Genomic DNA, 15,311 nt, shown 5'->3' on the forward strand with positions numbered 1-15,311 from the left:
ATGGGCGACGAGCCCTCAAAGGCGCAATTCTTCTTCACGGAGGTGAGTGTAATTTATGCTTGCTATGCTCATGTGTTTTGTATGTCAGTGATGTTTGTACCACTTTTTACACTTTTTTCATTCAAGAGCGGCGAGGATTCGCTTGGTCTTGTTGACAGCAAAACCGGTCTTACTCGTACAGCCTCGGATCCTTCTAGAGTTAGTTCAGAAGCTCCTTTTTCTGAAGGCCTTCTTGTTCCTTGTTTTATCAGGACTATGCTTTTCAATTCACTCAATTTTGACTTTGAAAAAACTAATGATATGTCACTGCTTCCTTTTTTTTCTTAGAATGGTGGGTGTACAGGACTTGGGTCAAGTTTTCCGTTAGAGGAACAGACCGAGCTGCCCATTTTTTCTGAGAATATTCAGGTATATACGATTCATTACCTTTGCATGTCTTTTGGAATATTCACTTCGATTCGCTGTTCAGTCATTCTTATTGCAGACACGTAATGCAGTTGCAGCATCCACCTCTTTTACGGTTAGTTACGATTGGAGTCTTATTCCTTTATATATTGCAGAAGGATAGATTGTGCTCAAGAATATGTGTTAATTTAGGACACTACAGATGCCTTGGGCTCTTCTGCGGTAAGCGGCCCTTTTACACCAAGTAGTTATCTGTAATGTGTATGCTTACCTATTTTGTTTCGTCTCTGACTTAGAACTCGAATTATTTTGTTGACGAGAAGGTCATAGGCTTTTTTAATGACGAAAATGCGCGTAAAAATAGAAAATGTTCACGAAGTGTTTTTTATCGTCCGAAGGGGACTTTTCCACTCTGGTAGATAAGCCCACTCTGATATTTAAAATTTTGTTCACGAGTTCCAAGTGGACGAAAATTAGCATTTGCAAGACCATTTATGTTTAGTATTTAATCTGATCGATAATGTAGCTGAAAATGAGATAGATGCTGTGTGTGGGGAAGGAGCAATGCTTGAAAGTAGTGCTAGCCGCTTCAAAAATGGGAATTTTGACCCCGGAAACGGATCGCACTCGGACCCATCCCAATTTTCGCGGTTGGAGGAGAATTTTTTTGTTCCGATTTTGGAAATAAAATAGTCAGCGGTATATTTTCTAATAGTGTGCCCGCGAGGTTTTGGTTTCATGGGACCCTTTCTTTGCCTGACTATTTCAATGCATATGGTTTCCGTTTTCCCTTCCTTGAATGATTATCGAAACACTGACCCAGGATGGTGTGACGCTTGACGGAATAAACGTAGGATTGTTTCAGTCAACCTCTATTTGGGCCTCTGAAAACGGCGAGAAAGCCGAAACGTTAGGCAAATAAATGGTTCCATCTAAACACCTCGCTGGCGCACTATTAGAAAATGTAGACAGAAATATGCCGACATACCAAGAAAAGAGAACGTTTAGTAGCGCGGTAAAGCGTAGAGGTTAGGATCACGATAGGACCTTGGTGCCACCGTTCATTGCTGCAGTTGGCGATGGCCCCACCTCGATTCCAACCGCTCTCTTCACCGAGGCGCTTCGAGCGCAACCGCTTACGCAACTGCACCGTGTTTCATGTCGTTTTGACCCAACTAGACTTTCTATTGCTTTTCTTCCCATCGATTTCAACATCTTCCTTCCATGCAACAGTGATTTTGTATGCCCCTTATTGGTTTTTCCTGTGCTTTTTCGTTTTGTGAATATTGTCCAGGTTTTTTTAATGTTTCTTTTTGTTTTTGATTTTCATCCTTCATTGGATGCCTTCCATGTACAACACAAATCTCAAGAGCAGCTTTACCGGCCTTATCCTCACGATCATTTGCGTAAATTATAGTTGGAGGGAGGCACTCAGTGGCGTCCTATTTCTGAATAACTAAATCAGTCGGCCTAAGCATTAGTCTTAGAGGATCTTTGACATGTAAGCTAAAGTTACTAACAGAGAAAAGTAAGATAGAGCGTCCGGAAATAAGGGCGCTACTGAGTGGCCCCTCACGCCCAACTACATTTTCTCCAAATTCCGACCAGGACTCTTCCAGAGTGAGTAATTCTCCATGGAACTGCATATATAGTCGAGCCAAAACGACATGAAGCACGGTGCAGTTGCGTAAGCGGTTGCGCTTGAGGCGCTGCGGTGGAGATAGCGGTTGTAGTCGAGGTGGGACCGTCGTGAACTGCAGCAATGAACGTTGTGGCAGGGGTCCTCACTTGATCGTAATCGCTACGCTCCACTGCACGTCTTCGAACGCAACCGCTTACGCAACTGCACTATGCTTCATGTCGCTTTGACTCTTCTATAACATTCCTCTGACATATGTTGTTCTAACTTTCTGTTTCCTTGTGCATTTTTCACTCTGAAAAAGGAAAAAAAGGTTCATGGCATAATCAACCTAACAAAGATCATGGTTAAGTATGACGATGACATTCCCACCCAATTTTCCAGCATTTACGAACGATCTCTGAGACGTGCTATTCGAGAGGTTGTGGTTGTTTCATTTTCTGTCCTCTTCTGTTTTTCTTTCTAAAGAAAAAAAAATTGTTTTTAATTGTGACCGCTTTTTTGAATTTCTTAATTTCAGACATACGACGTTCCCGTCATGTTAACAGAGGACGGTTCAAACGACTCCGTAGGTTATACTAGAACAGTATGTTTGGTTTTAACGTTATTTCATCGCTTTTGTTTTGTTTTCCCTGTGTTTCTAGGTAAATGGCGAAGTTCCAACCGAACTTCAAGGGGGGACTAATTTCTCCGAAACAGCTGCGTGCGAGGTAGTAGTTACATTTTCCAGTCATCCTTTCTTATTTTTTTTCCGTAAGTTTATCGATGAAGCACTCGTTAGAAGGTGGTTACTATTCGTGTTAAAGAGAATAAGAAATTTGCTGGTGTCGCACTGGGTGATTTTATGTGTGTTGGACCACTATCTGTATTCTCCCCTTCATCAAATTTTTAATATTTGGCTTTTTTCTGTGGAAATACTTGAGAAAGTCGTACTACAAAGTGTGTCCAGTATGGTATTTTCAATTTCTCAATTTTTAATTAACCCTAACATTCCGAGGTAACTTTGACTCTCAGATGTTGTTTGTTATAGCTCTCTTTGCTATGGACTTACTATCTCGATATTCTCTTTTTGTCTTGCTATGAAATGATGGCTTGAACTAGTCTTTTTACATATGTTTCCCTTTCGTTGTGTTTTAGAAGCTTAAACTTGACGAAGCTAGAGTATTAACAGTGACCAAAGTGGCTGCTCAACAAAAACCTTGACAGTTTCCATTTTTGATTTTCCCTCTTCTCTATACTTATTCTATTTATTTCTCGTGCATGGAATGATCAGTTTTTCTTGAAGGCTACTCCAAACGCACAAGGATCAAAAAATGTTGGGATTGCAGATTCTGAGGTGATTTCTTTTCCTATTCACTGCCTACAGAGATTTCTTCGTATCACTATTTAAATAATATTTTTGCACATTCTTGTAGGATGTGGCCATAGAAGTTGTGGAAGTGGATACTGAGGTTAGTTTTTCTCTACGGCTACTTCTGAACGTACTTTTTCCTAAGTTTTGTGCCTTCATAGTCCATGAGGATACCTCATTTTTCTCCATTGTTAGAATGCCGGAGACGTCCCGGATGCTCCCTTAAATGACTCCCTCGATGGCGTTCCTCCACTCACAGTATGTTGACATGGTTTTACAGTTCATTCAAAAGCTATGCGTGCAACATTTTGTTTTATTAGTGTATTTGTCATGGGCCCATAAGGCTTTAAATGTTAGGTTTTGCAGAAAGAGAAAAATTGTTGTTTTGCATATTTCTCAGAGGACCATTTTGTGGACAACGCCGTTGTTCTAGATAATTTTACTTCGCATTGTTCTGTGTGTCGTTATTCTTAGTCCTCACAGGGTACATCCATGGCGGCAAACAATCATTTATGTGAGGTCAGTGACGATGAAATGGATCAGCTGCCAAAAGGTCGCCCAAATAAGGAGCTGGACCAACTTGTAGACTGCGATAGTTTTCGGTGAGTCGAGTACTGGACAGATGTCGTACTAGAGCTCCATTTCCTTTCTTCCTTTACTGAGAACTGCTGCCGTATGATTTCAAAACATACGTTCACAACTCCCACAGTTGTCTCAAACTGTCTTGCTTTTTCACTATGTCTTAATTTTTCCTCATTGCATTTTCCCGGATGCAAATTCGATAGGTTATGTATTATGTTTGAGTGTTTGCTAAATTTTCCAGCAGTGGAACTGGACGAGCATCATCAATACCACCTGAGTCTCCACCTCCTGGAGAAAGTTTCATATATAGCGTAAGTTCCTAAAATCAATTATATATTATCCCTAATTGTTGAAACCACACATGCGATAATTGAGCGCTGCGTGCTGCTCCGGCTCCCATCATTTTAGGGTGGTTGTCGAAGTGACCCTCTTCACTTTAGCTGTTAAATGATTTCGGTAAAAGTATTGATACCTGGTTCGTTTTTTCGAATTAATAGGAGTAGGGCGTGTTTTTCCTCAGTGCTAACTGTTTCTAAGTTTTTTCTCACATGTTTTATCTTACCTCTCATGTTCACTTGTACTAGAAATACTTGTGTACAGTTCGTTGCTTTCGCTGTGGATATTGTGAGATTGGTTTAATCTTGCTTTTTCTTCTTTTTACCACCGTAGTAGTTTTTATCCATATCGTTGAAATTCACCTAGTGAACATACCAGGGTGGACAAAAAAAGTTCATTTAAGAAGAAAAAGGGAAAGCTACTGGTTGTTTTATACATGATATCCTTGATTTCGGCATAAGTTTTCTCTAAGTACGATAACTTTTCTTTTTCATTATCGTAAAAGGTGGCTTATTCCCTAGCCAGTGGTGCGCTAGTTCTGCTTTTGTAAACTCATGAAGCTTGAGAATTTCCGAGTGATTGATTGAATGCTGCTGCATCAGATCCTAGTTAGAGGTGCAATTCCAACTATAATCAAGAGCAGTACATCACAAAATTGCCGTAGTGTGGGAACCTCTATGGAAACGTCAGAGTTCGAGGTGGAGGTTACGAATATGAGCGTGGGATGTTCCAATTTCTCGTAATCGTACTAAAAACGCAGTAGGAAATGGTGTTCTTTCTTACGAGGTAAGTTGGAACGTGCCACCTTTGTGCACACGCCGCATCCGAGCACTTGAGAATCAGTGAAGTCTGCTCAGCAACTTATCCACGTGAAAACAACGAATGAACTGGCGAGAAAACTGGCGCGTTCTAACGTATTTCGTAGGAACAAGCGTTCCTCATATGGTTTCCACGCTACGCTACGCTAATTTCGTGACACTATGGTCGGGTCAAAAGACTTGAAACACGGTGCTTATGCGTAGGCGGCTGCGGTCGATGCGGCTCAGTGATGATGGCGGTTGGAATCGACGTGGGGTCATTACGGGCTTCAGCGATGGATGGTAGTAGCAACGGTCCTCTCGTGATTCTAACCACTACGCTTTACCGCGCTACTTCGAACGTAGCCGTTCATGCAACTGCACTTTGCTTCGTGTCATTTTGACCCTACTATACCTTTATTTGCTGGTGTCAGTCAGTAAACTCGAATAATAGCTATTCTGTTGTTTTTGATACTGATAGGGGTGGTTTTCGTGTTCCACATTTTCGAGTTGCTCTCGCTTGTCTAAAGAACTTTCGTTAGTTTTACACCAAGGTATTCCCTAGCTTTACATTCCCAAGCGGTTCAGATTTAGATAAAGTTGATTGAAGTTGATCTGTTTACCACAGGAACTGGGAAGGTGATGGTTACATTCCCATTTCAATAGTCATCCAAAGATATTTTGTTATTTACTCCGCTACACTACACCCGCCCCTATTGACAGTAGTTAGTCTTTATATACATATATTTATTTATTGATCTGATCGGCGAGGTTGTAATATCGCTTAACGCTGCTTTCTGAGTCTTTGCCGAAGTCGTTTTTTGTCCTTCAACAAAGCTCTGCTCAGCCTTCTCTATCCGAAAGTTCGTACAGAATCCATCCATTAGTCACTGTTCTATAGCCTGCGAGACTTGACATCTCGCGTGATCTGTCTGTCAACACCGACTGTCCTGATTACCCTCAAGTCGACAATGTCCTGCAGTTCAGGGTAACGAAACGTAGAGTTGTTACCATGCTAGTTGATTCGACGCTTCCTTTAGTTATTTAACCTATTTGGGTTGGTATAACTGTGCAAGTTATAGAGCTTGTAAGTGTCCAAAGCGTATAATCAAATGTGATATTATATATATATATATATATATATATATATATATATACATGGGACCGCGGATACGACTTTGGGTGCTGCCTGCTCGCAGTGCCCCTGCTTATACTAAATACTATTATACTAACTGCAGCCATTTGAGAATAGGCTGTAGGAACGTACTTGCTATATAACATTGCGAAAGATGTAGCTGAGGGCGCCCCCTCCGAAGTTTTGTTTTGGCAACAACATGAGAACTGCAACAATGGAAACTTTCTAATTTTTAACAACAAAAAAAAGACACAACCACACACGGAACGAAGATGGAAACATAATCAATATAGAAACATCATCAGCGATAACAAAGAACGTTTCATGCAAATACTGAAGAAGAAAAAAAAACAAAAATTACAGGCAAGGATTCAATCTAATGCAAAAATGAAACGTATATCAAAATTTCGCACTTTTTTTGTCCTGTTTTAGTTAAGCTTCCGAACTTCATAACATGTTTACTCCGCAGCGAAATTTTGGAACGTAATTGTTATTCTTAAACATGTTGCATTAGTAAAATTTGGAGAAAAAGTAGTCATAAAGGACATTGGGAGAGAAAAATCATAGATCACAGTTTCTCAGTTTTTTCTGGAGTTCTGCAAGAAAAAGGTAGTCCATATTTGGAAAGCTTCAGAAGAAATTATTCGAAGGAGAATACGAGTTCTTGGTTTGTGCGTGCACTAAACAAAAGCTCTCAATCCACCTGCATAATCAAAGAATTAGTCACTTTTACTGCCTTGCAAAAATAGGTGAACATGGTCATAAAAGTTTATATGCTCTCCTTAACCCATGGCTAAAAGTACTGTCCTATCACATTATTCATCACAAAAAGTTATCGTGGAGATCTCTAGAAGTGGCCGACGGAAGAAAAACTGCGGAAAAAACTGACATCACCATTCTTAGGGAGGTTTTCGGCATCCCACATCCAACAAGTTGATACTCAAATAGGACTAGCAAACTTTAGAGATTTCGTGTGTTTAGCAGGACCTTCCAACATCGCTCATGTGCTCGCGCACTGCTTGGTAGATGATCCTTTAAACAACCGTGTTCCTTGAAGAGCAGGATGATTTGAGTAACATTTGCGAAAGCCGCACCTACAATGAACGCAAAAAGAAAGGTTCATTCATTAGAAGTTTCTGTGATAAACCGTTGGTTCCCGTGAAAAACAGGATGGAGAGTAGCATTTACAAAAGTTACACTTCTATTGAACCGAGCAGGATTCATTCGAACCACGAGGTTGACATTTAGATTTGAATCTAGTGTTGATTGGGCATAGGACATAAGTCTGTTCATCACTTCCGAGCAAAATAAACTTGTACTAATCACTGGATAGCACGCGTACCCAATCATGTGCCGTTCAATGCAAGTGCGATTTTTGCAAATGCTACTCGTCTCATCCTATTTTTCTCGGAAACCAACTGCTTCTCACAGAGTCTTCTAGCAAACAAAAACTCGCTAACATGTGAATGATTTTACACGGTCCCGGAAGGCTCATGAAAGTCTTTGGAAATTTGGTCAGATCTTTTCGAACATTGACTGATTAGACGTGCATTGCTATAAAGTCCTCTAGGAATCTTGTCATCGTTAGTTTCCTGTGATCGGGGACTTCCAGAAGTACAAGGAATTGTCCACAATAATTTTCTACTTCTCGTAATATTGACACATTCTAGTAACAGTACCCGGATGAACATTTCAACTGAAAACAACATGTTTCTGCCTTGCATCCGAAGAAACATCTTCGATATTCAGTTTATACACACCTAGAACAGTTTTCTGCCTTCCACCCGCATTTAAAACAAAAAAAAACCTGAGATGTACAACATGAGAAAAGCCCAACAAGAGAGGCAAAACCAATGCAAACGAGAACACGACGGAATACATGAGCTGGAAAATTGCTGAACTTTTGTCCGCGCTTTTTTCGGTAAGTCTGAAATTGCGCAATTTTCTTCCTGCAGTTTCTGTCCTTTTAACCGAAATTGATATGTGGCTCCATCTAACCAAAGGGGAATGAAAATCGGAGCAAAAGCTCGAGAAGAAAAAAATTCTACACAATTACACTATTGTGGACCACTGTATGCGTTACTTTGACTTTCGGCTTCTTCTCTATTGAGCCAAAAAAAAAAACAAATTATTTAGTATTTTGTTCGCCTTAAGATCAATAAAAAGATTAGCTGTGTGATCACTGGTTACTGCAGCAAATTTTGCATTCGTTTATATTGTCGAGGAGTGGTAATCAAATGCTTGTTTCATATCGAGTAGATAAAGGAGAGAGTAAAGGGAGGAAGAGGGAGCGGAGGAAAAGAGTGGATGGGGAAGTTTCAAGGGAGCTCGAGTGATACACTATCTTGGTGATTTGAAAAAAAAAGAGAATAGACCATGTGTTCCCCACACGCGCAAGCAACAATGGGATCTCGAGAGTTCGATCCGCGCAGAGGCACCAAAATTCCCAAAAGAGGAAAGAAAGCTAGGACCGCACCTGACAACTTAATAACTCAATCATACATTTTCTTCAACAATTTACTTGTACGTTTAGTAACATTCAATTATCGAAATCGCTAGGATTTTGTGGATGTTGTCGGGTTTTGAAGATCCTTAATAACTCGGTGAGAAGAGCATTTTTAGAAAGACTTCTGCAAGTTTTTTTTTGTAGGAGAAGTTTCGCCTTACAGAATGTTCAAATTAGTTTTTTTTTCATACCTTTTCGTTTTTTTTTGAATTTAGATAGAAAAGTTAAGAATTTTACGCTTTTTCCAGTGAAGAGGCAAGAGGATTTTGAGAGAACAAGACTATCTGGGGCGGACAAATTTAGTTTATGGAACCATCTCCCTTTTTCCATTTTCAACAATTTTCCAACCATTTTCCCTATCAGTATCTAAATTCCTTACTTCACATATTTTCCCTGTTTGTCCAAAATTTAGATGGGATACACATGGGGAAGTACTAATTTCCTCGTATGTATCCCATCTAGATTCCAAAAAGTAGTATTAAGTGCATAAAATGGACTGTATCGACCAATCCATATGGGGATGCAACTTCAGTTTAGAATAGTTCGAAGTTCAGGAACGCGAATGTAACCTTACAATGGCTTGCGGAGGCCAGCCGGTGATCAGCTCAGTGTTTTTGTTCTCCCAAACAAGTCTGGTACCCAGAAGGGTGGAGGACTTGGTTGGCACCAAGGCAGTTTCGAACTACCGATCGATAGTGCAATCAGAACGCAACCTTTTACCGTGCTACGCCCTCTCCACCCCTAAAAAGGCAAGAAAAATTAGTAGGTTTTAAAAGTAGTAGTTTTAGTATTCTGTAGAGCAAACCTTCTACAAAATACTAGAAAAATGTTACTTTCTAGACTTCCGCGTGCTTCTAAGTTTCTTTTTTCTTTTCCTAGGTCAGAAGTATTTCTCAAATGCTCTTCTCACGATGTCGCTATTATTGTTCTCCTCTTGCTGTCCTAGCATAGTAATTTAATATTAACGATCTTTAACGAAATTTACCAATCTCCACACAGTTAGCGTTTTCCACCATTAAACGTCATTGAATTTATTATAAAGTGTTGAACAGCAAAACATTAATTGATTCACCCTTTAGTTGTAGTTCCACGTTTTTTCTTTCCTGCAAAAATTTTATCCTGTGAGAGATCGAACTCATGAGGTTTTATTGCCGCCTTTGTTTGACCTTTCTCTTTTCATATTTTCCGGGGAAGGGAGTTGTTTTTGAAGGAGTCGTATCCCATCAACAAGCTTGATTTTGGTTACATTGTATTACAATTGCTACCAGATTACATTTGAATGAATAGATTATTTTGTATGTAGCTTTGAAGATCTATTGGATTAAAGGCATCACTCCACCAATCTGGAGTGGTACGGATTTCTGGTGGAGTATTTGTTTACGGGATTGTAGATTATTGAGAGAAGGGTGATTCCGTTCATTTCTTCCTAATCGCAGTAGAAAACGGCCCTGAAGATACGGTTTCGAGCGTTTCGACCCACTATTTTATTTTATTTTTTACTATTTTATCTCCTACAATGAGTTCGATTGGAGCGCGCCAGCCTTGTGAGCATTTTTTTGTCATTTTAATTCCCTGTTTCTAGGGCGGTGGTCGAGAATGGGAAGTCTCTCGTTCACCTCCTGCCCCACCGTCAACTCCTCCTAGAGACGACCGTCGAACCAGACTCGAAAATCTCAAAAAATTAAACTTCCCTACAAAATACAAGATGAAAGAAAGGTAGGTTTATCATTTTCGCTCTTTCTTGGTGTATTTGCCTCGAGTTATTGTCTATTCTTTCTTTTCGACGGCGAAAATTTATCACTCGATATCCTCTCCAAACGTCATCATTTCCTAGAAGAATAAGTTCTACTAATCGTTCTCATCGACTTTTCTTTAGTGTATGGTGTCAAGCTTCTCTAAGGTTTAGTTCTTATAATATGGACAGATAGTAGACAATTTCCCTTCCTGACTTCTGTCTCCCATTTCTCCCCCTTCCTTTGTCGAGGTGAAACTTAGGCTGTTGCACAAAATATGATGTAGTTCCATAGAATTTTTCTTATTTGTGTATTGTTATATTCTTAGTTGTATTAGCAAGTTTTCTCTCTGTAAGAGAACGGCTCTATATAAAGTTCCTCTTCCCCTGGTGATTTAGATCTCTCAAAATCTGGATGGGAAAGATTCGAAAAGCGCGCAAAATGTTCAAGCCTTTCCAGCTAAATTCCAAACAAAAAATAGAAGTATTAGAAGTTTTTTTTTTTGGTGGGGGGGGGGGTGGAAGGAGAGTATTGCCCTCTATTACCACACAAGGAGCGAGTGTAACGCAGTTGGTAAGAGATTCGGCTCTTACTGCACGATCGATCGATGTTTCGAAACCGTCCTGGTGCCAATCAAGCCTTTCATCCCTCATTGGTTTATAGACTGATCGGTACCAGAGTTGTCTGGGGCGATAAAAACATTGACTTGACGCATTGACTCGCCCCGCAAGTCATTGTAGGGCTGCCCGCGCGTTCGAAAACCTCAAACGTAAATCGAAGTCCAACACTTACACGCATCCTCATAGGACCCTCTATCCTCTTATCCTTTTATTCCAGAGTTCTACCCCTATGAGTATTGGTTTTTTTCCTTTACAAGATACCTCTGGATTTTTGTAGATGAAGATTTTGTATCAGAATCTTAATACTACTGTTCAGGGATGTTCCATTTTTCCAAAGGGTAGCCGAAAAAAAAACATGGAAATCTCGACAAAACTCCTGTCTGGTGTCAGTCCAAATTTCAAAAAGACACCATGGTTCCAAAAAACATCAACTGTTTTATGGAGTTACCCATCTTCTATCAAATACCTTTGCAATTTGTTCTAAAGATACTCTCCGAGCGAATTTATTAATCTTTTTTTTGGACCTAACAAAATCCACATAAAATGAACACTCTAGGGAGATCAGTGTTAGTTGTAAGAATTAAAATTACGTGTAAATAGTTGGAAAGAAGGTAGTGCTGTATGAATCTCATGCTATGTCCAATACGCAAATTTTTTCATTTTGCTATTTCTGCTTTTGAGGTGTTTCCAGTATCGAATCTATGGTCGTCCCATTGTCACTGTCGAATAGTAGAATTACGTGTAAATATTTGTAAATTGGATTGTTTTGGATGATCAAATCAAATCAGTCAAAGTAACCGTGTTCTGCTATTCTAGGTCGTCAAAGTTACATGTAAATAGTCGAAAAAAGGATGAGGTAATTGTAGCATGTTTAGAAATACCCCTACGCCTTCCTACGTCCTATATTTCTAATCGATCTTCCATCGCCACTTTTGGGAAAAAACCCATTCTGCGTTTGAAATTGGGCGTACCGCAGCGAACTGCGTGTAAGGAGACTCCTGCAGATTTTCGACAATATTAATTATTGACAATATTAATGAATATCAAGCAGTTAGGGGTAGAGTGTGCTCTAAGGTGGTTCGCCGATGTCTTCTTATCACTGAGCAGAAACTGCATCACAGGCGCACTATACTTTTTGCCTGAGTGCAAAATAGTCACGCATTTGCGCAAATGTGGTAAGCGAAACGAACAGCATGTGTAGATCTAAATTTGACTTTAAAAAAAACTTCCGAAGATCTAACAGCAAAATGTCACGCTTTAAAGATAGCAATTTTTTTCGAAGCTTTAAAGTTGCGGTCAACCTCGTGGATCACATACGATCCTCCATCTTTTGGAAACAGTATTGCGTCCAGAAAACTCAGTAGCTGCTGATAAGTACATGCTTTATTGTTTATTCTACGGTGGATAATTAACTTTATTCAGTAGTTTTTCGGAATTTGGATGAGTCTGTTTGAAGTGAAAGTTATCTTGACTTGTAATAGTCCTTCTTCCGGAAAAGACGTGTATTCATGAGAATTCATTCCTAAGAAATACTCGTGGAGTAGCTAGTCAACGCAGTGAAGGGACCTAATCCGAGTATTTTCATCTTGTCTATCCAGCGTAATAACTTATAACATACAGAATAGAACAACACCAACAACGGTAAAACAAATAGGCGATAACAGATAATCACAGATAATCTGCTCATCTCTAATTAGGAATTATGTCTTTTTAAAGAAATTATGTGTTGCATTATTTTATTGTCCAATCTGAACTTCTATGGTGTTCGCTTCGCTGCTTTTCCCTGATCAATGAAGAGCTAGCGATGCGTGTTATTTACCTTATCTTTCTCTTTTTCTACTCCAATTAATTTCGAGGGAAAATTTCGACATTCCTCTTTCTCTGCTCTGAGATCGCAACTAAAGCAAGTGATGCCAAAGATTTGTAGTTGGAACATTCTTTCCAGAGCAAGTTTAGTTAAGTTCCACGAAACTGAGATGCACCAGAAACTTCACACTTTCTCATCTTCGCTAAAAATTAGTGCCTCCTAGCCGCAAGGATCATGTGCACTCCAATAGACGCATTTTTTTAGATGAAAACGAATCAGCGATTTTCTAAATTGTCGTGTTCTTGCTCACAGGAAGAATATTTAGTCATTTTCGTGGAGATTTAGTTCCGAAATCCTGCGGCTTCTTCGATGTCGCCAGGGTTTCTCTCAAATATGGTGCATTAGAACTATGATTTTACGCGAAAATTCCCAGTAACAAGCCTTTAGTTATCCCATAGGTAAGAGGTAGATGCATTGCGCTTTCGCGAACATTTTTTTTTTCTGATGATTGCCTTATCTACTGAGTTACTTCTTCGTACTATACCTTTCATTGCAGCCGTCTTAGGGCGGCGAGCGTGAAAAGCACTAGCATTTTTGTTTCTTTTTATTCGCTGTGTTGTTTTTTGCTTTTTTGCTTTACTTTTTACACCAAACAGGTAAAGTTATTGTCGAGAAAAATGGTGTAATACAACGGTTCATTACTGACTATCTTTTCGTTTGATATTTCCCTTCAAAGTTTATCTCTTGCCGCCGGCTGTGCAACTTTTTCTTTTCTTTAAACATTTGTCTAAGATTCTTAGCCGTCTCGTCTATTTGTTGACGTTGCTGTCTCTGGTCCACTTCGCTCTCGTATCTCGTCCACTCTATTTGTAGGCACAACACGAAAATTTTTTTCGGTTTTTGTGACTTCGTGAAGCTGTACTTAGCAGGTAAGATACTCAGGGAAACTAGCACACTTCATAGCGACAACTTCTATGAGTTTGCAATTTTTACAATGTCTGTCAATTAACCGGCCAACAATAATGCTGTTAAACGTGGGAACTGAGGAATTCCCCGTGAAATCACGGCATAACATACGTGTAGTACGATCGCAGATTTGAACTCTATTCCCTTGAACACCAAAAGAACTGTTCATTGTCCGCTCGCTGAAATCTGTGGCGTATTCAGTTGCTTCGTTTTCGATGCTGCAGTTGTAGGAACGTTACAGAAGCTGAAGCGAAGGATATTCTTTTGTAAGCATCATAAATGAGAGGTTGGGTTACTGGATTGTTGATATTGTTCACTGTGATCAGATAGAGAAGAAATAAAAAAACCAAATTAATACTTAAAGAGCAAGCTTAAAAATCTGCAACAGAATCTCAATCTGTTTGGTCCTTTTCTACCGCTCTTGCAGTTGAACGGAGATTGAAACCGTAGTCTCTTATTAAGCTTAACTTTTGCTCTTTGTTTTCTGCTTCGTTTGGGCCGCAGACAAATTTGGTTCACAAATAATCAATGTTTTTCAAGTGTACTGGAATACTTTTTTTTACTTTTTGGATCGGATGAGCGGATTTTCGGAACGCGGGTCTGCCTGAAATGTAGAGGAGGCTTGTTAGAAACGAAGTTGATGGTAGACTAGCGAACAAGTAGAAGTATTCTATTGTTAGACAAAGAATTGATCAGTGAGTGACATCAGTAAAATGCGTTTCACGTGGCGCTGGAGGAAGGGTAGAAATGTTGTAACTTCGCAGGATGAACATTTGTATTAAAGCAAAGGTGCCTTTTTTGCAATGCAACAATTTTGAAGATTAATGCGGCTACATAATACGTCTTACATAATACATACCTCCTGTGTAATTTTACGTGCCTAATTTTCTTCTCATTTTTACTTTCTGCTGGACATCGTGACTGGTTCACTAACTAGTTTCTCTTAAAAAATGCTTTCTCTGTCATCGTATTGAGTTTCCCTTCTTCTCGATGTGTTTTTTAATTGTCCGTTTGATTTTTACCTACTTCTAACTGGCGTCTTCTTGATTGTATATCTAAGTCTTCCAGAAAATTCAGAGGACTCTGACTACAAAATTTTGAAGTTTCTGCGTTGTTTTCTGGCCATCATATTTTTTGTTGGCGTTCTTTATTTTTCGCCCAGTTTTTTGTCCTTTTTAGAAACCCTTTCGGCAATTGCAAATCAAATTGAGTTTTTTCAAGAGTCGTTGGTGAAATAGTTGGCGAAATGGGGGATTAGTTACGCTTGCTTCTTGAATTAAGCAGTTATTGGCTTGCTTGTTATCTTCTAGTGTTTTTGAGCTGTAACTTATGGTTCTGATGTTTGCCGTACCGATGGATAAGATCCACAATTCAAGTTTAAAGAACTCGCGAATTACTATGTTGTTGTATTACTCGAATCGTTTAAAAGCCTCC

General features: G+C 39.5%; 1 protein-coding gene across 5 annotated transcripts in view; it reads left to right on the forward strand.

Annotated features, from left to right (window-relative positions):
• Positions 1-15,311, forward strand: part of RB195_026297 (uncharacterized protein) — a gene marked incomplete at both ends in the record, with an annotated part of 30,382 nt that continues 15,071 nt past the window's right edge. For 3 of the 5 annotated variants that reach the window (XM_064214787.1, XM_064214785.1, XM_064214783.1), the window contains 13 exons: positions 1-42; positions 127-198; positions 328-408; positions 485-520; positions 598-627; positions 2,565-2,612; positions 2,689-2,754; positions 3,330-3,380; positions 3,460-3,495; positions 3,591-3,653; positions 3,879-3,997; positions 4,219-4,288; positions 10,334-10,467. In XM_064214787.1, coding sequence (XP_064070664.1) covers positions 1-42; positions 127-198; positions 328-408; positions 485-520; positions 598-627; positions 2,565-2,612; positions 2,689-2,754; positions 3,330-3,380; positions 3,460-3,495; positions 3,591-3,653; positions 3,879-3,997; positions 4,219-4,288; positions 10,334-10,467 — 848 coding nt within the window. Of the gene's footprint in view, positions 43-126; positions 199-327; positions 409-484; positions 521-597; positions 628-2,564; positions 2,631-2,688; positions 2,758-3,329; positions 3,381-3,459; positions 3,496-3,590; positions 3,654-3,878; positions 3,998-4,218; positions 4,289-10,333; positions 10,468-15,311 lie in introns of all 5 variants that reach the window. The other 2 variants (XM_064214786.1, XM_064214784.1) reach the window with 2 other exon arrangements.

The sequence above is a fragment of the Necator americanus genome, chromosome X (genome assembly GCF_031761385.1).
Source record: "Necator americanus strain Aroian chromosome X, whole genome shotgun sequence".
Taxonomy (NCBI): Eukaryota; Metazoa; Nematoda; class Chromadorea; order Rhabditida; family Ancylostomatidae; genus Necator; species Necator americanus.